The 24,983-nt window shown below is 38.9% G+C and overlaps 1 protein-coding gene across 8 annotated transcripts in view; it reads right to left on the bottom strand.

The window, feature by feature from the left end:
- The window catches only part of SLC9A9 (solute carrier family 9 member A9), a 588,523-nt gene that overhangs the window by 77,600 nt on the left and 485,940 nt on the right, over positions 1-24,983 (bottom strand). For 2 of the 8 annotated variants that reach the window (XR_002520179.2, XM_003894994.5), the window contains one exon: positions 23,818-23,897. Coding sequence is in view for 6 of the 8 variants with exons in the window: in XM_003894994.5 (XP_003895043.1) it covers positions 23,818-23,897 (80 nt within the window). In the remaining 2 variants the exon portion in view is untranslated. Of the gene's footprint in view, positions 1-11,513; positions 11,823-23,698; positions 23,898-24,983 lie in introns of those variants that run through there. The other 6 variants (XM_009201573.4, XM_021933832.2, XM_009201572.4 and 3 more) reach the window with 5 other exon arrangements.

The raw sequence follows: 24,983 nt of genomic DNA, 5'->3' as shown, positions 1-24,983 counted from the left end.
AACTGACATAAAAAAATGCAACCAAGTCAAAGACTAGTGCATAGAAGAAATCTCAAAAGCACTAAGAACACAACATGAGAACTTTTTGCATTGTGACACTGTAAACACAATAATAAGTGACTTGGAATCACGGTTGATTAAACTGATGTTAGAAGCCCTCAGTACTATTATACCATGCTTCATCTCCTGAGCACCCTGTGCCTTGTTGTCAGCCAACAAACTATAATTTCATGCCTGACTGACCTAATACAGTCTTAGGTTCCAGATTCTGTGCACAACCTCACCGGACCACAGAAGTTAAAGGAAAAGCAAATAAATAAATAAAACAGTGGGTAGAGGTCAAAAGACAATGCCCAACACCAACCTGAAATAAAGCAAGTCTCTCACAGGAATACATTCGGGATATTACTATCATTTAACTGAAGGACTATGTTGATTACCTGCTGATTCAATGTTAACTAGACATTTATTAGAGCACCTGCTTTGTGCCAGGCACAGTGGTAGGCCTGGAGGCTATAGTGGGAAAATAAAACAGGTACTAATGAGTCGCTGGAATTTCTTCATGGATAACAAGATGATTCTCTATTGCAACCACTCTATAGCTAGTGGAGGCTTTGAAGAGACTCTTAGAGAGGTTTTAGTTCAGATCTTTCCTGGGGCTCACTATTGTACCTTCTTCAAGATTTCTCTTGGAAAGGGGCATTAACTCCTTATTCTATCTTAGATGCAATCATATTGAGTTTTTGCCCTTACCATATTCATCAGTTTATACTTCTGAATATACTCATAAAAGGTCTCCCGCTCAGGTCTTATCTCCACTCAGTAAAGATTCTCTTAGTATCCAGAAATCTATCTCCAGACACCCTTTTATGTGCTCTTTCTAGAGTGACAATATAAATGAGTTGTTACAAGAAATGTGAAAAAGAGAGATTGGAAATTTATTGAAATTTGCTAGTCATTAGTGCAAAAGGCTTTATTCACTTCTGCATATTTTCTGCAGTTAGGATCACCTGAATTTTATCACTTTTGCTGGTAGCAGAATAATTAAGCTGAATAGGACACTTAATTCTAGGAAAGTTCTAAAGAAATCCTTAAAATTATTAAGACTATCCCTCTCACTATCGTTTAGGCTGAAAGTCTGTCCAAATGTCTTTTGGCACTTATATTGAACATAATAAATTCCTTTCTCTGGATGTATCTCAGGATAGCATTAATTTGTTGTGATCGGGAGGTGAATTTCTTTAGGATCTTTTTCATTGTTCATGTGCTTCTTTTGCAGTTCCTTTGGAGTAGTGGGGGCTTAAGGGGGCTTAGCTTTCATAAACTTTTGGTCTTGAGAATATATACTTGAGATAGGGTCAGTTTGGGAGCCTCCAATGCCTGTCAATTTGGGAACTCCAGAGTAGGATTTTATAAAAATAATCATCCATTCATAACTGTATTGAGTTACAAAGGAGGGCAGGAGAGTCATCCCAGGTCATAGTTGTACAGTGTAAATTTAGACCAAGGGATGAAATGTGTTGGATGAAATGTGCTGTAATAATCATTATTGGGTATCTGTGAATTTAACACACTTTTCAGAAGGGGACAAGTTGCTTGCCATGGTAGGAAAAGCTGTGCCAAATGTTTGAGGAGAAATGTGGAGAGGAATAATATTAGCTTCAGACACCAAATTGTGAATTAAACTTCCTGAGGAATTTCTGAACCCTGTTCAAATAAATTAAAATTTTGTTTACCAAAATGACTCCAATATGCAAATACAGAATACAGTGTTATATAGGTGCTGGGGATTGAAATTTTTTACAATCAGATAATTTGTTGTAATACTTATAAGACCATTAGTTTATCATATTTTCCCTATAGTGTTTACTCACATGGACAGCAATAGATCCAGATTTCATGAAGTGAAGTCTGAAGGTTACCTAATTTAGGAGGCCGTTCTTAATAAAAAGAATGCACACTTTTGAACATCAACACTGGTCCCTTACAAAGGACCCATGCAGATGAAGAGCCCTGAAAGCTGAGTTTCACTGATTTCAGGTGAAGCTGCCTCTGGATGTGGAGCTGTGTTATGAGAATCCCGTATCACAGGCAGGACCCAGATCCGGTGCCACCTCAGTAGGAGGCAAAGGTGGAAACGTGGAAACTATTGTTGTAAGGCTCATACTTTACTGACCATCACAGAAGCTGCTTGTTAGGTCCCTTAGGAAGGGATCTCTCAATGAAACAAACACCAGAGCTTCTTATTTTTTTTGAGACAATGTCTCACTCTGTCACCCAGGCTGGAGTGCAGTGGCACCATCTTGGCTCACTACAACCTCTGCTTCCTGGGTTCAAGTGAGTCTCCTACCTCAGCCTCCTGAGTAGCTAGGATTACAGGCATGTGCTACCATACCCAGCTAATTTTTGTATTTTAAGTAGAAACGGGGTTTTGCCATATTGGCCAGGCTGGTCTTGAACTGCTGACCTCAAGTGATCCACCCTTATGACCAGCAGACCCTTGTCTAAGAAGCTGGATGATTCCTCATGAAGTCACTCATAAACCTTATTGCTGATGTATTTCACTTTCTTATTGGACTATCTCAGATTTTAAACACCCCACCCAATGCCACCGTCTATGTGGCAACCAGAGCAGCACTCACAAATAAAATAACCTTCAAGGCCGAACAGCTGCCTATAGCCAGATTTGTCAAGATTAACTTAAGCAAGGTTTTAAAATCAGGCAACGCTTGTAGACACCAACCCCTGGGGGCACCATAAAATATCACCTTATTTAAAAGACTGAGAAAGCTGGAAATGACCTGCAAAATTCCTATTGAGTGATCTATTTAATCACTCAGGTGGGGTATGGTGTGTCTGGCGCATGTTCAGCCTCAGGTGCACGTGCATGCAAATATACACACACCACGCTTTTAAACACGTATCTCTCTTTGAAAAGACCATTCCTTCTTTCTTATCTGTATGTGAACAAATTGTCAAAACAACCTCAAATGCTAGATGATATAATCCTCAAATGCTAGTAATATAAAAATGACTGTAATAATACAAGTGATATCATTGCTATCCATAGCACCACACTTTCACTGTTTCTCAAATCTGCAACTATCTTATTTTCTAGTCTTTATTCCTTTATTCACTGAAATGACTGATATGGGCAGGTTAGACACCCAGAGGAGGAGATAATGGTTTTGATTGTACTAGATGGTTTGACTCTGCAGAGCATATCCTATAGACTTAATACCAATAGAGGTCGTGGATATTTTTTCCCCATTTCTTTTCCTCTTTATTGTTAAGGAGACTAATTGTGTGTGAGTGTGTGACAGGAAATGTTAAATTCCTTTTGATTTTTTTTTTGTAGTGGCAAGAACAGGAGGGCATTCTTTTAAAAATCTTTTCTTTTTCTAGGCAAAGTGTGGGAATGGAGGATGAGAGATAGTCAATTATGAGAATAAGATGTTCTACCAAGATGTAAAGAGGGGAAGAAAAGTAATTTTCAACAGCTAGGCAAGAATTGCCACAAGCAGTAGTGGAAAAAATCAATGGCATGGTTTCATAATGTGGTCTTGGATTCAGCCAGAAAATACCACAGAGAGAAAACTGCAGGAGTCCCTATTTTGTCCCCCTAAAATGAATTAAATGGTCTGGTGGAAGTTGAAGGACTCTGAAGGTGGTGAGTCTACCACTGATTCTTCAGATGGTGTCAAAGATGATTCCTGGTTAGGTATAAAAAGCAGCACTTTTGTCTGCTATTCATACATTAAAAATGACAGAGAATACACACCTAGAATATTTACCTAGTACTGCTGCCTTGGAAACATGGTTCCAGGTCTCATGAGTTTACCAACAAGGAGTCTTTCTGCTCTTGAGACCTCAACAATGTACTGAGCTGACTACCTCAGCAATATTCTATCTAAACTAACACCCAGGTATAGTGATCAATGGTCTAACCAGCTTGCAAGTTATGACTGAAATAATGGTTTACCTATCAAATCCTTGTAACTCCCAGAATAATTATGATTCCATCTTTTGGGCTGGCAATTATTTAAATAAAAGATTATTTACAAAGGAAACAGCAGGGAGAATCACGTAAATTAGATTCATTAAGTGGACAGATTCACTTACAGTTCATTTTGGAATAATTTATGCCAGTTTTCTCTGATGTCATCTGTTGTTCAGGTTAACAATTAGCTCATTATTAACTGACAAAGGTTACTTTGTATATTGGCAGAGGAAGGCATATTATTTGGGAAAGTTTCTATGACTATTGAGCTTTCATATGGGTGCAAGAGTTTATTTGCAAAAGTCCGGCTCTTATTTTCTCAAACAATTCAACATCCTGATGCATTTATCTCTGTATTCTCAGGAGACTTTGCAGAGGAATATATTTCTCTTTGCTAGTGTATAAGCAGTCAAGACTAAAAGAGAATAGGGCAAAATATTCATTCCAACTCTGTATTACTCTCTGCTTTGAACTAAAGATAATATTTTCTAATATATTAAGAGACACCTCTTTTACAGGCCAAGTTACAGATCTCTTAAAAAATCCAATATGATGATGCCCATTTACAAAATTTTATGATGAGAAAATTAACTTTAAAACTCTTTTACAACTCTACCAAATGTAAGAAATATATGGCCCTAAGAAGGCAAGGCATTAGTCCATTTAGACCTTTTGAAATTCTTACTGTTGCTTGCAGTCTTTTACCCGTCTCAGCACTGTGTAGTTTAGTGACTCTGACCTTGAGGAGGCAACAGAAATGGTGCCTACTATTAATGTGGTTTTTCTTTTAAAAAACAAAATGTTTCCTGGCATGTAATTGTTTTTTTTCAAAAAACACTTGACCCTGTGCAGTATTTTACACTTACATCATTTCCCCATTTATAATTCTTTCTTGTTTTAGTGTGTTGGAGGAAAAAAAAGTGTTATGTAGTTCTTTAAAAACATTCAACCAAATAATAATAAACAATCGTAACATTCTGAAGTATTTATCGTGAATGTAAACTCTGAAAGCAGTAAAACTGGTAAAAGGTGATTTCCATAATAACTGGATGAGGCAGGGAGGGAGGGAGGACCCAGGAAAAATCGAGCTTTTTGCTTGCATAACAGAATGAAGGAAATGCTGAACATGGATTAGGTTTGGAAGAGAATTCCTGAGTTTGGTTTTGGATATCATGACTGTGTCTTTGAGTCACACAAATGGAAATATCAAATAAATTCCATCTATATGACTGAAGTATAAATTTGAGTATAAATTCATTTTTGTTTACATGTTATTGTAATCCAAGTATATAGATGGAATCACCTAGCAATAGAAGACAGAGAAAAGAAGGGGGCCTTGGATAGAACCTTTATTAATTCCAGCATTTAATGGAAAAGAAAGACGAACCTGAAAATGACCAGAGAAGTAGGGGGAAATTCAGAGTGTTGAGTTAGGGGAGATAAGGGTAAGAGTATTACAAGGAGGGAGCAACCAACAATATCATATATGTTGCTAAAAAGACACATCAGAGGAGAACTGAAAAATATCCACCTGGTTTAGCAATATGATGGTCATTGCTGACCTAACAAGCTGCTTTAGTAAAGTTGTTGAGATGGAAACCAGATAAGTAGGTTGAGGAATGAGTAGAAGGAGAGCAAATGGGCTAGGCGCAGTTAAGGATAAAAATGAAAAGAGAGGTAAAGCAGGATAGTTGAGTAGTGTGGGTCTATTTGAAGTTGTTGATCAATAATAAACAAGGGAACCAGTCTCTGCAGGTGTGTGAATCTCTCCAACAGGGCTCATCTATGCAGATATAGTGTCCGAAAAACAACATGTTGGCTTCATCTCTGCTTAGGGTTTTTCCAGATGGGTATAACAAAAAGATAATGGAATCTAGACTGTTTGCAAGGGTGATACAGAAATAAGGGAGAATGGATTCCAATCCGAATAAGTAGGAAGGTGGAGAAAGGACAGACATTAGTGAACTGGAGTTCCTATCAGGTCAAAGAAGGATCTCATTTATTCATATGCCACCCTAATACAGCTTGTCTATAGAGGGAGGAAAATAAATGTCCTCTTTAAAGCTACTGCATACAAAGCTTTTTTTCTTTTTTTCTTTTTCTTTTTTTTTAAATTAAGCTAAAGGGCAAAGAGACCTAGGTCCAGTTTTAACAACTCCCTCTTCCCTAGACTTTGTGGGAGGGCCCAAGCACAGACAAAACAAATTTCAGACAAAGCCAGGCATATATATATATTCTTACCTGAATATAGATTTCTCCCAATATGCCAGTTGCAACTCTCTCAGCATAAAAAACTTATGGAAAAAATACTTTTGCCTTTTCACTTGGCTAAAAGAAGATTATTCTATAAAAAGAACTGTAGTCCAGATGATTAAAAAATGGAGGGAGAGGATGAAACCAAAACTTTACTCAAATGGAAACTTCCTTAAGTTTTCCCATTATTCTTAATGAAATAAAGGCTGAGCTAACTGCTAGAGAAAACTGATTATTGATGTTGCAGAAAATAAACTTAAAAATAATCATTCTAAAGTCTTGTTTCTTTTTCTGTAGTATGTGTATTTTCTGTTCTATTTTAATATTGTATCATTTTAATAAAACCTTTGGTTAGGCCGGGTGCAGTGGCTCATGCCTGTAATCCTAGCACTGTGGGAGGCTGAGGTGGGGGGATCACTTGAGGTCAGGAGTTCGAGACCAGCTTGGCCAACATGGTGAAATCCCATCTCTACTAAAAATACAAAAAATTAGCTGGGCGTGGTGGTAGGTACCTGTAATCCCAGCTACTCGGGAGGGTGAGGCATAAGAATCATTTGAACGTGGGAGGCGGAGGTTGCAGTGAGCCCAGATAGCGCCATTGCACTCCAGCCTGGGCAATAAGAGTGAAACTCTGTCTCATAAAAAACAAAAACCAAAAATGTGGTTAAAATGAAAAGGGAAGAAATAAAATACTAACTATATAGAAAATAAGAGAATACATAGTGAGGAAGAACTTTATATTCAAACTCTACAAAAGTTTTCAGATGACTCTTGTCAATTTTCTTTATCAAATAATAAATAATATTATGTTCCAGAACAAGTCTAACTTTTCTCTATTTTTCAGACAGAAAAAGAGAAGCAGATGAAAGGAAACAGAATTTTCTATTTTCTCCTCACCATCTAAGCCTCAAATAAAAAACATCTAACAATTCAACGATCTTAACTTGGACCTGGTAGGAGACATATACTGAAGCAGTGGCTAGAACTCCAAAATATACCAACCTGTGAGGCTAGGAGATGACAGGTCAAATTTTCCTCAGAAGAAACATCCTAGCTATATTTCTTCATTGAATGTGGCCATGTATTGGCCCAGTAATCTTCACAAGCATCACAACCAATTACTTAGGGCTTTAATAAAGAAGGGACCTTATGTAGAGTTTAATCAGATGGCAGTTGTGGGAAAGAAGCAGAAACAGTTTTGTTTGCATTAACAAATGGATGGTGAGAAAGATAAAAGGGGAAATCAAGAAGATAACCCAAAGGAAAAAGATAAATGGAGGAATTAAAATGAAATTCAATCTTCCCCCAAACAGAATCTGGCATAAGAAAATGCAGGCATTTTTGGCTAAACCAGAAATTAAATGGTAACTACATGTCTTTAAGGTCCAGAGCTATAAAGCATAGGGTGAGGAAAGGGCACCCAGATAGGGGAATCCTATGCACTGGGTTTTAGTCCTAGCTTTGCTGAGCCTCCGTTTCCTTACTTGTAAGGAGAGACAAACGCTTCTTGCTCTTTAACAAAAAGACCACCAATGTTGTCCCCTGCCCACACTCGTCCACAGTTGTTCTGATAGACTTGGGACAGCTATCTTTTCAACCCTCTCTTCCAAATACTTGAGATGTATTTTATAGATCTATGAGTGAGCAGCTATTTCTAATTCTGTCTTGAAAGGATTATTCCAAAACCAAGACAATGAAGGGGATGCCATTAGAAAAAGATATTTGTAGGGTGACAATCAATTTAAATTATCTCATAAAAAGATGAGTTCATGGCATATCATAAGGGAAGTAAGATTGCTTCCTTGTTTCTATCAGAAATAGGGTAAAACCAGCTCATGTTGAAAGCTGGATAAGAAGTTAAGCAGCTATTTTTTTTTTTTTTTTTTTTTTTTTTTTGAGAGGGAATCTCACTCTGTCACCAGGCCGGAGTGCAGTGGTACGATCTCGGCTCACTGCAACCTCCACCTCCTGGGTTCAAGCGATTCTCCTGCTTCAGCCTCCTGAGTAGCTGGGACTACAGGCGGCCAGCTAATTTTTGTATTTTTAGTTGAGACGGGGTTTCACCATGTTGGCCAGGATGGTCTCGATCTCGACCTCGTGATCCACCCAACTCGGCCTCCCAAAGTGCTGGGATTACAGACGTGAGCCACCGCGCCCAGCCCGAAGTTAAGCAGCTATTGATGGCAGTCTGTTGGACTTTATTCCATTTATTTCTTTCGTTTTCACGTGAGCTTTCTGTGACTGAATCATAGGAAGTTAATATGCCAATGATTTACTTCCTGGGAGTCTAAGAAAGCACGTTTACTTACTATATGCCATCAAACAGAGCTATTACATTTTGTTGAATTTGTAAGGATAAAAACCATGACAAGAGCACCATATTTCTAGAAAATAGATTCCAAGTGTATAATAGAGGGCTAGGCATCTCTTTCTTTTTTTTCATATAAAACCATGAGTGAATATACACTCCTTTTTTATAGAAGTGTCTTTCATTTGGTGAATACAAGGCCGAATTCTTACAGAATACTTTGTTATAAGCACTTCCATGGTGCAATATAGTTTTGGTTGGAAAGGCTAAAAAATGAACTCTGCTTCCCAAGCCTATCAACAAATATGGAGAATACCATATGAGAGTCATGGATTGCCAAGGTCTTCGGAGTTCATGAAATTGTGTGTAGGACACTTTGGGTACAGGGGAGTTGCTGTTGTGGTTAAAAAACAAGGAGAGGCATTTCTTTTACTTTACAAATGAAACTGGAGCTTAGAGAGATTGGCTCAAGCTCCTGTGGCCTGCAAAGCCTGGGCTCAAAATCAGAACTTCTGATGACTAACCTTGCTGCTTTGTGACCGCTGGGGTTCAACTGCATGTTGAGATTCCCAAGAATCCCCTGATCTTGGAGCAGGAGGAAGCCAGCTGCCCCAGGTCTCTGACTACAGCCAGGGGGACCTATTCCCTCCTCAGTCTCCAACTCTCTGCCCCCAGCTACTGGCAGACGGGAGTAACACGCATGTAGCAGTCCCATCTTTGCCTGTTTCTTCTTTGTGAGGTACACTTAGCATTTTCAGACCATCCCTGAGCTGGAACAAAGTAATTTTCTCTGAAGAGCCTGAAGCTGGGCTTAAAGGTGCTTACCAGAAAGGAGACGGGCAGTGATAACCTTCTTGCTCCTAAAGAGGTGGGTCCTGCCAGGTCAGCCCTGGAAACTCCTTTCTTTGGATAGAACCAGGACAAGCCTCATCCCACAGAACTAGGGAAAAGCTTCAGCACGAGGTTGTGAAGGAGGGTGGGGCCCGTTAACTCATGTCCTTTAATAATAATGACAAGAGCAGCCCTTTATCAAGGGCCTAATTTTTCTAGGCCCTATGCTATGTATGTTAATCGTGCGGATCTCACAAATATCCTGCAAGATAGGTATTATTGTCATTGTCCCCATTTTACAGATTATGAAATCAAGGTTCAGAGAGTTCAAGTAATTTTCCCAGTGTCACACAGCTAGTAGATGACAAAGATCTGAACCCAGCTATTTGACTCATGCTCTATGCTATTGTAGGCGATTGAGTCTGAACTTGATTGGTAGGATGTGGTTATCAATGTTGTATTCATAACATAAGTTAACCTGGGGATTAACTTAAGTGAAGTCTACAGACAGAAGACAAGTTGATGAGACTGAATTAGCACAAAATACTAAAATAAGTATTCTGCCTATTTTTGAGTAGGATATAAATTGTAGAGCATCCCCCTATGAGAGAGCCACTCAGAGAAAAACAGGTTCACTCAGAGGTTTACGGAACTCCATCTGTGAGGCAAGGCTGGGCAAGTGGCTTGTTTATCTCAAAGAACTGGCTCAGTAGGTAAATGGAGCAGGTTCATATAAATAGGATTCTACCTGGAGATAGGGAATCAACCACACACATTGTCTCCCCACAAGAGTAGTCTTTCTGCCTTCCCTGTTTCTTTGACTGGCATAAGCAGAATTATAGTCATGAGGGCTGGAACCCCACAGTCACCTGGGGCTCCTATTTCCTCACAACTGGCACCTGCCTGACCCTTCCTCTCTGTAGTCCTGATGCCCCCAATAATGCAGCATCAGATTCTATGGATTTGAGGCCAGAGTTTTCTAGCATCTATACTTTTCCTTTCTATTCCCATTGCAACTACCATAATTGAGGCCCCCATGACTTCTCCCTAATCACTGCTGTTAGATCAATCTTTCTAAGACAAGACTATGTCACTCTTATGTCTACAAATCATCTGATTCCTCATTATCTACTGAGTCAAATGTAGACACCTTCACCTGATACTCAAAATCTTTTCAGATTTCCCCGAACACATCTTGTTAGTCTCTCCTCCTTGGCCAATCTTATATGTGCCAAGCTGCAATCCTCACTTAACCCCAAGCATACACAACAGTTTTCCATATTTGCACCTTTACTTGTGACCTTTGCTTTGTCTAGAAAAAGAAAACGTGTATGTTGTGTGTTTTGTACTTCCTAGTGTTCACAGTGGTTTCATTCACCTTTTTCCATTTGAAATTTACAGTTACTCTGTGGGACAGATATAATTATACTCATCTTACAGATTAGAAAATAGTGGCTCAGGGCAGGCCTGGAACCTAGAGTTCCACAGCTGAGGGGCTGAGGGATGACTAGCAGCTAGATCTTCAAACTCATTGCTCTGTCCACAGCTCCATGTTGCTTCTCTCTCCCCCAAATCTGGCCTTTAATTCGGCTCCCTCCAGTTGCTATTAGTAAAATTCCATCTTTTTCTCAAAGTCCAGCTCGAATCCACCAACTGTTAGCTTTTCCAAAATAAACCTAGATTTGAGGGTTCTCTCTCTTTGTGTTCTTATGGCTCCTTGCTCAACTTGCTGGGCGCTTAAAGCAATTAGGGAAAAGGCCTGAGAGTTCCTACACAAGAATTTTATACCAGCAATGATCAAGGTTTTAAAAGCTTTTAGATTATGACCCCATTAAGGCATACATGTTATATCACAACCCAGTGTACATGCACACACCCCTGAAACAAGTTTTATGAAATAAAATTTACTTCTAATTCATCAATGCACTGTGATATTTTCTCTAGTCTACTATTTATTAAGAAGTGCTGGTTAGGAACCCACTAAATTGCTTGTGAGAACCACTAATGAGTTATGATCAGCATTTTGAAAATCCCTGATTTAAATATTATTATGTCTCTTCTAAATGGCCAAGACAACATTTTCAAAGGTTTGCAAAAGACTGAGCTAGCAAGAAAGATAGGTGCGTTCATCAGGGATTTAATCTGTAGTTCCCAACAGGAACACAAACAGTTCTTACAAAGGCTAGGCCAGGAAGGAAGGGCCTCAGCTGGAGAGCATCAACTTCTGTTTGTTGGAAGGTCAAGGAGAGGGATTCTGGGTGAACAGTTGATGGTGGAGGGGAGTACCCATTCCACAGTGGGATATCTTCCAAAGAGTCGGATTTGTAGAAGCCGAAGATTGAGGTGAGGAAGATTTCTCAATAAGGCATATCTGTGGACTGAGAAGAGACTTATGTGCTCGTCATAACCTTGAATATAGCAGGAAATCAGCTAGAATTTAAAAATAATAAAAATGTAATAAAATTCTTTGTTTATATCTGCAAAATGAGTCTGAAGGCCTTCAGGCCTATAAACCTGTCACTGAATTTAGTATCATTTTAACTTTATGAAGCACTTGATGTTTGCAAAGTGCTTGTACAATTACCAATTACCATAATGTTCATCTTCTGAATATTTCAGATCAGAGAAGGCCTGAGGACTTTAGACTAAGGGGGAAAAAAAGGAAAAAAGTTGGCCAAGCCAATTAAATACCAGACTTCTCAGCTTGTACTGCTAGAGTTGTTTACCATGTGGGGCACTTGCCTAGGGGTACTTTGGGGACATCTCTTCCTTCAGCACCTAGAGTCTGCGGTGCACACAGCCAGCCTTGGTCAGCCACCCCTCATGACTGACACCCACTCGCTGCTCTTGAGCATTCCAGGCGTAATTCTGTGTCTACATGAACCAGTGGAAGGAAAGGCAAAGGGCTTGACACCTGTAACCCAAGGGCTAGTCCATAGTGAGGGATGTGGGAAGAGGTGTTTGCAGTTGCTGGGACAGGGCAGTGAGGAAATAAAGCTGCTACAGTCTTTCCTGTTTGAGGTATTAAACACATGTTAAAGGATTAAGGAAAGATTTGCTTAGCAGCCTGCATGAGCTAGAAATCAGTTCTGGCCATGTTTATAGGCAACAGGTCAGTGAAACCTAATACACTGGTAGATTTCAAGGAATTCCAAGGAAATGGCTTCAAGGGATGTCAAAGGCAATGGTTTCAGGATGTGTCTGTTTCCTTTGGAAAAAGGTTAGCTCTCTGATGCTGCTTCTCCTACATGTAAAAGGCCACAGTGCCAGTCACTATTGGCGAGAGGCTGCTCCAGGAAGCTGAGCGTGGCTCAGGGGCTGGTGGCATTCTAGTTTATCAGTTTAAGAACAAAAACAACTTTTTATTTGAAAATGAATTGCAATTCAGATACTTTTGTTAGATTAGTTAAAACCGTTTGTTACATTAGTTGAAATTCTCCAGTTTCTGACTATGGACAGGAAACTGAAACACTAGAAGACAAGCTTAGAGACTGATCTGACTTTTTAGCTAAAAAACATTCTAGTAGACCCTGGCCCTAACAATGACACCACTGGATAATTTTCAGGAGTGGAAATTTAAGAATAATCTCTTAATGATACTTTTATATATTAACTCATTTATATTGGGAACACACACTGAATGCTCTAAAATAGTTTTCAAAGTAGAATGAAACATGTTTGTCTACATTTTTATCCACACAGAAAACTGGTGGGTATTTCACGGGGAAGCTGTCCTGGATCGTGGATTATTTTCAGTTTATTCTTCTCCCTGTCAGATCAGCTTTCATACAGCCACCAGTTCTCTGCATTATAACAAACAGGACTCTGTGGCTCTGTGCTTAAAGTGCTGCATTGGTTTCCTGCTGTCAATAACATAAAATCCATTTTCTTAACCGTGACGCATGTAGTCCTACACAATCTGTGCACATGATACTTCCCTGGTTTCACTTCCCACTAGTTGCCCTGAACTTTTCATCATTTTCTGAACACTCTGCACCCTGTTCAGGCTTTTGCCTGAGCTGTTTCCTTGCCACAAAGTCCTTCACACTCTCAGCCCTGCTCCTCACAGATTCTTATTCTTTTATTACCCACTTCCCAAGTCACTTCAGTGTGGCTTCCTGGCTTCTCCAAAGCTGTTTAGTTGGCTGTACCCCTCTCTGGCTTCCATAGCACTTACTGTGGTCTGAATGTTTGTGTCCCCCTAAATTCACACGTTGAAACCTGACTCCCAAGGTGATCACCTTAAGAGGTGGAGCCTTTGGGAGGTGATTAGGTAATGAGAGTTCTGCCCTCATGAATGGGATTAGTGCCCTAATCAAAGAGGCCTAAGAGAGCTTGTTTACTTTCTTCACCACATAAGGATAGAGCAAGAAAGTGAATCCCGTGATAGGAAACGGGTCCTCACCAGACATGGACATTGCTGGGATCTTCATCTTGGACTTCCCAGCTTCCAGAACTGTGAGCAATAAAATTCTATTGTTTATAAGCTACCAGTCTAATGTATTTTGTTATAGCAGCCTGAACAAAGTAAGAAAACACTTTTTTGGTCAGAACTTTGTGATAACTCTCAGCATTGGTGGATGGTGCCACCAATCTACCTCATTAGGATGCTGGCATCTTAAGGGCAATCACCATTTATTTCTTTATCTTTGTGGCTTAGAAGAAGGCAGAAGCCTTTTTGTCCCCTAAGGAAGAAGTATTAAAATTCAATTTAGTTAAAATAATTGAATAAAATATAATAGAATAATTATCTTTTTCTGGGGGAAGAAACAGGAAAACTAACCCAAGCCTCACAGCAGTAAGATCTGTGACAGAAAGCAAACTTGAAAGGATAATTTAGCCTGTACCACATCACTCTACCTTTAGCCATTTGAGTAACCAAAAAAAATGTGAAATATTAACCAACAAGAGAGAATTCTGATCACACTAGGCATTGGGAATAAGGGTTTCACGCTTGACTTCAAAGGCTTATTCATTGCCCCTCGAGTCTGCCTCTTTTCTCTCTCCTGTAATTCTGTACTTTTCAGGTGGGTTATTCAGGCTCTCTCGCATCTATTCATGCCACACTCACCACAGGACCTTCCCCATGTCACTCCCTATTCTTGGAAAGCTCTTCCTCCCTTCTGGTGTTTTAATTTCATGTTAGGAAATCCCAGTTCCTCTATGGACCCTTTCCCACATGACTGGAAGAAAAGCATTTATTTCTTCAACAAGCTTTTCCTCTATTAATCACCAGCATAATAATCTCTTTGCCTGCTCTTTCTCATGAGTTGGTTTGACATACGTTGAGAATCACCACCATCTACCTTGTGAAGTGAACCTTAATTAGGGAAGAGACATGTCTGCCCAACACTCTGTGTGATGTCTATCACAGCTTCACATGCAGACAAATGCTGAATAACTGCAGTCTGTGAGCTAGACCCAGGACTGTGTCTCACTGGCAGTGGTAATATGTGAAGCTGGCAGCCATGGCCCATGCTGATAATGTGTCTCTGGTAGCTCATGAACTCGTTGGCGGCCTGCAAATATCTTGGCTCCTACAGTTGAAAAGGAGTGACCAAGTAACAATTAAAGGACATTTAAACATTCTACTCTTTTTTTCATGGGAAAGAAATATTAAAACTAAATTCAATACTGGCAGTATTAAGGTAGTACGTATTTTTTAAGCCCTATCATCTTTCCTTTCTCTTTTTTTCCTAATAAAATGATTCAGTACTGACCTAGAAATCTTCAATATAACACCACACTGCTAATAACAAAACACCATGGCTTCACTTGAAAGGTGCAATTGAAAGATTTCCTTTATCACAGTAAGGTACAAGAGGAATAATTATCATCAAAGGCTTGTATTGCTTTCATTGTGGAAGAGAAAAATTGCTGCACTTCTCTATCAAGTCAAAATTGCTATCTGTAGTGTAATTTCCAGAAAAATAACTATGAGATGATGGACTATAAGTTAGAAAAGTCATAAATGAAACAACTGCATGTGCAGAACAGAGGACACAAAAGAACAGCTTAACACCCAGCTCCATCCATTTACTCAAAATCAAAGAAGAAGAATTATGTCTGATTTATAGCCCAAGTGAAACCTTTCCTTTATGGAAACTAAAGACTTTGAAATGGTATTAAAATACAGCTGTTGCAACTAAAAATTATTACAGGTATATAAAATAATGGAAAACTTAGTCACTCAGATAATAAATGACAGTATTATACACATTACATGATGCCTCTCTTTAAGACATGTGGAGGTAGAAATAATAATGATAATATGTGTATTGAGCACTGTTCTAAGTGTTTTGTGTTAATTCATTTAATTATCAAAACAAAGCCATGAGGTAGGGACTTCCGTTATCCCCATTTTTCAGATGAGCGATGGAGACACAGAATGGTTAAATAACTTTCCTAAAATTACATAACTAGTAAGCAGATAGGCTATAATAGCAAATCAATAACTTCTGGCCGCAGAACAAGACTTTCTTCTGTTTGATAAAAACCACTAGTAGAATGTCTGTGTCTTTCTATACCATAGATGTGTTCCTGAAAAGATCTCCGTAAATCAGAAATTTTGAAACAGAACCATATTGGAATGATAGCTCTGTGGGAATTTCTTTACAGGTGCATCACGAGTGCCCAGGATGGTACCTGGCATGTGGTAGACTTGATAAATGTGATAAATGAATGAATAAATGAATGAGGAAAGTCTAATACGGTGTTTTGCTCTGAGAAAATAATAAATATATTTAATTTGATTTAAAGGAATTTATTTTATCCGTTCTACAAGGGGAGGAGCGACCTTCTGATTTCTTATTTGTGTAAATCTAGATCTTCATATCATTTGTGTAAAGTGAAGTTGAAATATGAAAGCATTTTCATTTAATAGAAATATTATTAAAACTTTTCCAGGGAAAAAAGCAAAACAAAGCAGAGATGCCAAAGCTTATGTAGCATCCCAGGATCATTGTACAAAAATCAGTTACCATCTCGGGACCCACAAGATTTTATAATCACAGTGGGGAATCCATTGTGTTTAGGTAACAATTCATAAAGTCAAACGTGTAGTCACTTGTCAGGTCTCCAGAAGAGGTTTATACTGACTAAAGAATAGTGCAATGTATTTAGGCCATAGAGTCTTGAGAAAACTGCACTATTTAACTGTTTTAAATGTGTTGGTTCTGAGAGGCCAGTGAATCAGTTGCCATCAGTAGGAAGCTGTTTTAATAACTAGCCAACTTTTCTGATGGATTCAGCCAAAACGGAGGATAGTATGTATCATTCCTATTATGCGGAAGAAAAAATTATGGACGATCCAAGTTGTTACCTGAACAAAAGACTGCACGTGTTTCCAGACACTGTTAAAATTCCCCTGTGTTGATTCCTACCCAAAAATCATAAGAACACAGGAGTCCAGGAAGAAGCTGATGTTTTCTCCCAGGATTTTTTAAGAGAGAGAATCTCACTTTGTTGCCCAAGCTGGAGGGCAGGGCAAAATCATAGCTCATTGCAGTCTTGAACTCCTGGGCTCAAGTGATCGTCTTGCCTCAGCCTTCCTAGTAGGTGGGACAACAGGTGCACGCTACTATGCTCAGTTAATTTTTTTTTTGTCGAGATGGGGTCTTGCTATGTTACCCAGGGTGGTCTCAAACTCTTGGGCTCAATTGATCCTCCTGCTTCCACCCCCTAAAGTGCTGGGATTATAGGGTTGAGCCACTGAACCCAGCCTCTTTCAGGAAGCTATAATCCACTTTACTTAGGTGCTAAGTCAAAGACTTTCTATGAGATTTTTCTACAGCAGCACCCATGAGGATATGGATGACCAAAAGACAACCTAAATACCCCAAAATAATAATAGTATTCTCGGTATTATTAGCCAGCGGATGGGAGTGATGGCTGCATTGCAGCCCAATGCAAGCTGGGCTCCTCCCTACAGCCAGCTTCCCGGGAGAAGCAGTTATAATGCTATGTGCATATTCATGTGCGGATGCCATCAGAGAATGTGTTTAGGAAGAGCCTTTAGGAAGCTGATTGCTTATGTTTACTTCAAATATTCTGAAATTTCGTTGCTTTCTGAAACTACTTGTGGAGTTATCTTTACATTTTGCAAGTGAGAGCTACCAATGATTTTAATTTTTGGCTCCCCTAAAGAGTTCATCCCCCCATGAAATTCTGATGATGCCAGTGCCTTCCTTTCCTGTGCTAGGGACCACCTGTGATTTCAAAGGACTTTGCCACCATGAGGTACAAAGCAAGACTTTGTGAGGGTCAACCATGACTATCCTCAGTACCTAGTATACTGCCTCCACATAGTGGGCAATCAAAGTATCCATTGAACAAAAGATTACTTACATCCTCTGCTATCTCTCCTGCTTGCTACTGAAAGTAAAACACACCTCTCCTTCAGACGGGGGAGGCTTTTGCTGAACCATCAAAGAAGTTATCAGACTAAAACAACCAATTATACACTAGGAACACTTATGAAAATGGCATCACAGTCATGTTCAAGCTACCAGAACTCACCGGATGGGCCACCTGAACTGAGATCCTTGGATTGCTTAGGTGGACACAGCCTGTTCTCTGTTGATTACAAACGCTGGCTCCAAGTCCATCAGTACCCTTGGATGTGCCTTTTTCCTCTCTTGGGCTCAGTGACCTCGTTTATAAAACTGGGATCACAGAAATAACATTCCTTGTTCCTCTGAGAGTTTTTTGTGAAGTAAACTCAAGTCATTCACAAGGCCACAGCAAACTACCCCAATAAATAATTCATGGGTGTTTCAGCTAGTCAGGATAGGGAAAAAACTGCAGTACAGGATCATTATTTAAAATGGAAATTGCTGTTCACAATATTCATACCTATGACTTAAAATAAGCATGACTGTGTGGGATATAAAAAAATTCTGTCAAGTTTTAGGAGGGGAAGGTTTTTCTTTTCTTTTTTTTTAGTTAAGACTAAAATGCCATTACATTTAAATCTATTAAATACGTGGTTTCCAAGTATCATTTTGAATGCCCCTGATATTTATGTTTACATTTCTTGAAGTGGATTCCCAATCTGCGTTAGCCTATACAAGATGGGGTCTGGTACCTGCCACTTTCCTTGCCAGACCCTTTAGAATGGGAAATGCAAGCATCTTCAGCATCCACACGTCCTGCTGTGGGCTTTTCATTTTGTTGGCAATACCTCAGCGCACCCTTCATTCCAACCAGTGATGGAAAGGAAATCTCCATCCATGTGGCTTTATGTAATTCTGTCACTGTGTCAACTTGCCAATCCATTGTTCTTTGCACTTTCTTTACACTTATAAAATGTTGGCAACCACATAATGAGTCCTTATTTTCAATTGATGTTGGCATACAGGAAATGCTAAAAATGATGTTAGGCTGCCCTTTTTATTTTGGAAAAGGTCATTCTTATCCTGTGTCATTCACATTTGTAGGGCTAATTTATACACATGTTTAAGGGGAGAGATGGTAAATGAGAGAATGGAAAGAGACTCTAGAAAGGAGATAGTCAAGCAACATCATTAGTCACCTATGAATAAGGCAACATGAGGTTCTCATACCAGCTGTAACACCACGAATCCATGCAAATAGTTTTATCTGATGTCTTAAAATACGAATAAGGGGGCATCGATTTCTTCTTCTTGCTTCCTCATTATAAGAGATTGCTAGTGAGGATGATAGGTGGCTTTACAATTTTGAGTTTGTTATAATAAAATCAACATGATTGGTGACATAAGACATATGTATTCAACGTCACTCAGAGAATGGCTTCTAAGCCAGAGCTAGGCTTGAATGTGCCAGATCGTTGTACTAATCAAACCTAACAAAGGAGGGACCAACCATAGGAAGGAGGTCAGCTGAAGCAATAGGGATTTAAGTCTGCTGTGAGTGGCCGTTCCTGTCTAGGGAGTGAGACACTTAGGCTGGGGGTCTACACAGGGTAGCCTGGATGAAAACATTAATCTTATCCACTCTTTCTTGCTCTGCTTTCAGACTCACTTAGCAGCCTTCTCATAATTAATTGGATTTTCCTGCTACATCAATGCCTGAAATGAAGGTGCCCTGGATAGAAAATATTGCTTGCTTGCTTAATTGATTCATTCATTCCTTCAACAAATATTTATTGAGTGTTCACTCCCTGCCAGGAATTTTTCTATGCCCTGACGACATACCAGGGAATGAAAACAGACCCAATTTCTATGGAAGGCACATATCCTGGTTGCAGGAAACTATTAAAACAAAGTCCATTCTGTATGAGATGGTGGTTAAGTGTTATGGTGAAAAAAATAAAGCAGGAAGGAGTGAGAGAGTTAGCTCCTGTTAGACATTTAGATATACAGCCAGGAAGGTCTCACTGACAAGCTGAATGAAAGAGGTAAAGAAGGAAGCAAGCAAATGCCTGAGGGAAGAGCCAGTGCAAGGGCCTGGGTGCAGAAGTGTGCTTGGTGTGCCTGAGGAAGGACAGGGTAGCTGAAGCAGAGTGAGCCAGGGGAAAGAGTAGGATAGGAGGGGCTCTAGGGACAAGACTGTGACTTGAGCCTTCTTATGGCTGAAGAGTATCTCCCCCTGCCCATACCTACCCTCCACGATGGGGATTTGGCGATTTAGGAATTTGGTGTCTGGTATGTACTACTGCCTCCTTTGATCTTGGCTACAGTGAGTTCATTTTTTGTCAGACTGAACCACTCTTGGAGTCTTTGAATATTTAACTTTCTGCCCCTAAAAAGCTGAGGATCTGATTCAGAAGTTGGGGACTCCTTCATGGTGGTGCTTTCTGGGTGACCGACAAAAACCTGTAACCTTGTTATCACACCAATATATTGCCAATAAATGTTCAAGATGTGAGCTCTGGACAGTATCATGTAAGGAGTCCTAATTATTCCTTGTTTTAATGGTGAATTTATGAACATACTGAGACATGAGGATTTATAGGTAGAGTAAGAGATATCACGGATATAGAATTGTTAATAATCAAGCTTATTTAGGTGTCTTGATGGACTTTAGTGTGAGACTAATCTGGGCTTGAATCGTGAAATTGACCCTCACTAGCTATAGAAACAAAGTTATTTAAGTTATCTGGGAATTTGTTTCCTCCACATCAAAGAGGGTGGTTGTAAGAATTAAATAAAACAAAAAGAGTGGTTAAATGAAGAGAACTAAATGAAATAACATGCCTGATGGCAAAGCGTCGCTACTCAGTAACATTAGTTCCCTTTCTCATCTCCCCATTTATCAGTGTCTTCTTTGTACTCCATAATTTGGAATTGCTGCCCACGTTGAATCATAATGAACCTTAATTAATCATCAGTTTTGGCACCATAGGCTTCCTTCCCACAGGGGAGCCCCTGTTGCAGCAGAGGCCAACCCAATCAGTAGTACACTTGTGTTGTTATATCTCTAGACCCTCCCAGCCTCCTGCAGAGCTGGGGAGGTGCAATGAAGTAATAAATGTAAACCACTGAACACAGTGCTTGGCATTGTTCATCATCATTGAATGTTAAGTTTTATAACTTTTATTCTGTAGTTTTTGGAAAACTTTTAGGGGAAGGTATGTATGTACTACTTATGCTATGAAAAAGAAAAAAACAAAACTATGTGAGTGACTGGTTTTATTGATAACAATAGTAAATTAAGAGGGGTTTTCTACCTTTGAGTCTGAATATTAAGCATTAATTGAATATAAATTCGGTGATGTGACTATTAGTTTTATGGCTCAACCTGGCTAGACTACCCAGTTATTCATTTAAACCCTCTTAGGTGTCATTGTTGACACCCAAGGTATTTTGTAGATGTGGTTAATATCTGCAGTTGACACTAAGTAAAGGAGTTTATCCTCAATACGGTTTGTGGCCTCATCCAATCAGTTGCATGGACTTAACAGCAAAACTTAGGCTTTTCTGAGGAAGAAAGGGTTCTGCTTAAGGACTACACAGTATTAGCTCTTGCCTGAATTTCCAGACAGAGAGCCTGCTCTGCAAATTTTGGACTTGCCAGCCCCCACAACTGTATAAACAATTCTTTAAAATAAATCTATATGTATATGATATGTAAAGCACTTCTGCTGATTCTGTTTATTTGGAGAACCCTGACTGATATAGGTGTGTATAAAGTTATATATTCTTCTTTTTCTTTTGTCAATAATTATTTGTGATACCTCATTTGCATGATTCATTTTTACTGAAATGAAACTTTAACAGCTCCAAACTACACAGCCAGTTTCTTTCAGCCTTGTGACAATTTCTCTTTGGTTCAGGCCAGCAAACTGATCTCAGGGTGAGGGGCTAATCTCTACACTGGTGGTGGCTGGCATAGCCTAACTTATGAGGTTCACAGGACACACTGCCTGGGTTCTGGGTGAACAATAGAATGAACATAAATGCCAAATGGATAATTTGCTCTAAAATAACAGATATATTAAGAGGCCACATAGTTGAAACTGTTTGCTTGCTACTCTCTATGTATAAATTCAGAGCATAGCTAAGATACAAAAACTTCATTATCTAAGTGAATATATATTTGTGTAGTGGTGGCAGCATAGCAATTTCTAGAATGAATGTGCAGGAGAACTACCATGAGAAGAGATATGACTGAGAGTGTAAATCTGCTTTTATTTTTGCTAGTCTGTCTATAATCATATGGAAATAAACCCCTAATGAAAAGTGAGACAAAAACTATGACATCATCTGAATTTAGTGTCACTGCCCTAAGCTAAAATTTTTGATGGGCTCCAACTTTTATTTTCTTGTCTTCAAGGTTTTTTTTTTTTTTCCACTTTATTCCTTTTCTTCATTGTAAACCTTTCTTCATAGCATTGTCAGAATTTGAACAAAAACATCTTTTATCTCATTTCTGATTTACCGAGTTCTTTCTGTACCTCTCATTGTGTTTACTCTTTAGTCAAATTTTTATAATTTTGAACAAACTGGGTTATCAGATACTTAAAAGCAATGGCAGGGGCAAATTCTGCTTCCAAAGAGAGATCAACCAGGAGCAAAAACCAGCAATAACTTTCTAAGAACTAGATTCCCTTAGAGAGATCAGAAAGTTTTCAGTTAGTTAATGAGATACCAGAACCTTTAAGAAATAATTGATGGCTAAGATGGACTTCTCTCAAGATGGTGGCAACCTACATTTGTCCATAAAACTGAAGACTGAGCAAGAAAGGGTATCTGGCCATAGGTAACAGAGCTATGAAAAAAAGCAAACTCTAACCTCAAAAATCCTCTATCTTCCACATCACCATTTCATAATTCTTGGAGTGCTCTACTTTTGCAAAATTGCTTTTTAATTCGCACATTGTTTTACTTTTGCTTATCTCTGCAATCTTCAATTGGTTTCTCTTCACTTCTTTCTTAATTTTTGCTTTCTATTTTCCAGTCATTCCTCTAATTTGCTTTCCTTTCCTTCCTGCTGTAAATTTCCTATATTTCTCTTGCCTCCTCTCCCTGTCCATTTTCACCTCTTTTTCTTCACCTATTCTTTGAATTTCCTTTTCCTATTCTTAATTCTTCCTTCTCTCCCATTGATCTGTTTGGCTTTAATCATTTTTGCTTAGGCACTTAAAATCATCCAGTGACTGACATTTTCTCACTGAAAGGAGAGGGATTTGTGACTGGAAAACTAGCTATAAAGACCCAACACATTCAATTTACAGTGCAGTCCTTTCCTTTCTTCCTTGGAGCTTTTGCCTGGGATTAGAGACAGACTGCTTACTGCAGCTCACAATGGCAAAACACTTCAGGCCTGACTTAGCCCCACGAATCACATTGCAAGGTGTATCTGAGCTACTATGTTTACAGTGATTGCCAGATTTTTAAAATTGCCCTTCAGTGGAAAAAGCTCATTCAAGTCTGCCTGGAAAACAAAGCGGTGCTATTTTATGATGAACTCTGATGAACTGGATTCATCTCCTTGGCCCATTTATTTTTGTCCCCTGTCCCCACTCCTTCCCACTCCTTCATTTTTTACAGCATGAAACAAAAGCACACCAATGGCCTCCTGGAGAAGGGTGCAGGAGCTTTGGCTGGGTTACCCTGGCCAGAGGCTGCTGAAACTGTTCATACAATGCCCTTAATCAAGCGGGCCTATTTGACCAATTTGACCAGAAGTAGGAGCTTTACAAAGGGAAGAACAGCAAAACAGCTTCTTCAGGACTATAGATTTTATCAACTGGCATTACAGTCAGGAAAACACTAGATAAATTTGACTCTGAGAAGTTTCACTTTAGCTCTCTGAAACACTTAAGTATGGACTACCCTGTTTTTTATTTTATGAAATCATTCCTTGTTATAAGTTTGGCTGTGAATTCACTTTACCTTTCGGTGTTTCTTGAAGAGCAGGAGTGCACACTTCAATGATTAAGAGCTTAAAGTAATTCTCTGCCTGCAGCAGGATCTGTGAGATCATTATTATCAAAGGATACTTGTGGTCGAAGCCATACCACATTCTGAAGAGCCGAGCACTCTCTGCTTTCGTCGTGTTTTTATCCAACTTATTTGCTTCCTGGGGAGAAACAATAAAAAAAGGCAATGGGTAAATAGTCAAACACATTTTAATATAAAAATACATGTCAAACCAAATTAAATTTAACTACATTTAAAAAAACCTTTCTAAGTATAGGCATTTTCATCTAAATGGTGAAGCAGTTGCCAGGCAAAGTAGCTCATAAATCTTGCTATGTGGATGAGAACCTTTTGGAGTATTTCAACATTTACTTTTCTTAATAATCCCAATTTTATTAAATAGCTAAGAAAAGCTATTTTGACATCAATAAAAATGACATTTCTGTCATAGTGCTGTTGTGGGAATTTTACAGTTTACTTTTGTCAAATTTGGATGATATTTATTTATGGATTACCAAAAGGTCAAGGCTAAAGTGAGGATAATAGTCTAATAAGTGTTATGCTGTATTTTATTCATTTTATTTGATAGATTACTGCCAAAGGCTATTGGTTGACTTTTGATATATTTCTGCTTAGATTATGAAGAGTTTTGAAATAGACATTCCTGATGAGAAGACTGCAACAATTGAATGTGCTTGTCTATCTCTTTTTTTTCTTTCCCACAAGGGCCATAAAGGGTGAGGGGATGATAAGGAATTAAAGACAAAAGAGGAAAAGAAAGTGTTTGATGGGTGTTTTTGTGAGAGAAGAGGATGAAATGTGGATAAAAAAGGAAAGAAAGTAAAATTTTGTGAGCTTTAGAGACAGATAAAAAAATATAAGGAGGGTATCCAGTGGCATTTTTACTGTATTCCATTTTGTGTGTTAAGAGAATTTCAATCAGTTGTAATTATCCTCATCACTAAAAACATTTATATATCTTAATGTGGGCTTTGTTGCTATGTCTGGACCCCCCGTTTTCATGCCCAAACTCTGTCATGAATTGCAGTCCAGTAGTAACATGAATAGTCTTCTGAGGATATAATGACCCACGGAAGACAATGAAAGTCAACTGGACGCTCCACAGACAGCCCTTAGATGAGCTCAAATTGATTTGCTTTTATTTTTTTGTCCTTTTCTAGCCAGTTCCATCATTGGTTAATGATAAATAGCTGGACACAAAAGGCTGTGTTCAACCCCTGAAACA

This window comes from Papio anubis, chromosome 2 (genome assembly GCF_008728515.1).
Source record: "Papio anubis isolate 15944 chromosome 2, Panubis1.0, whole genome shotgun sequence".
NCBI classification, from domain to species: domain Eukaryota; kingdom Metazoa; phylum Chordata; class Mammalia; order Primates; family Cercopithecidae; genus Papio; species Papio anubis.
The sequence above is the reverse complement of the archived record's forward strand: the minus strand, read 5'-3'. Positions and strand labels throughout refer to the sequence as shown.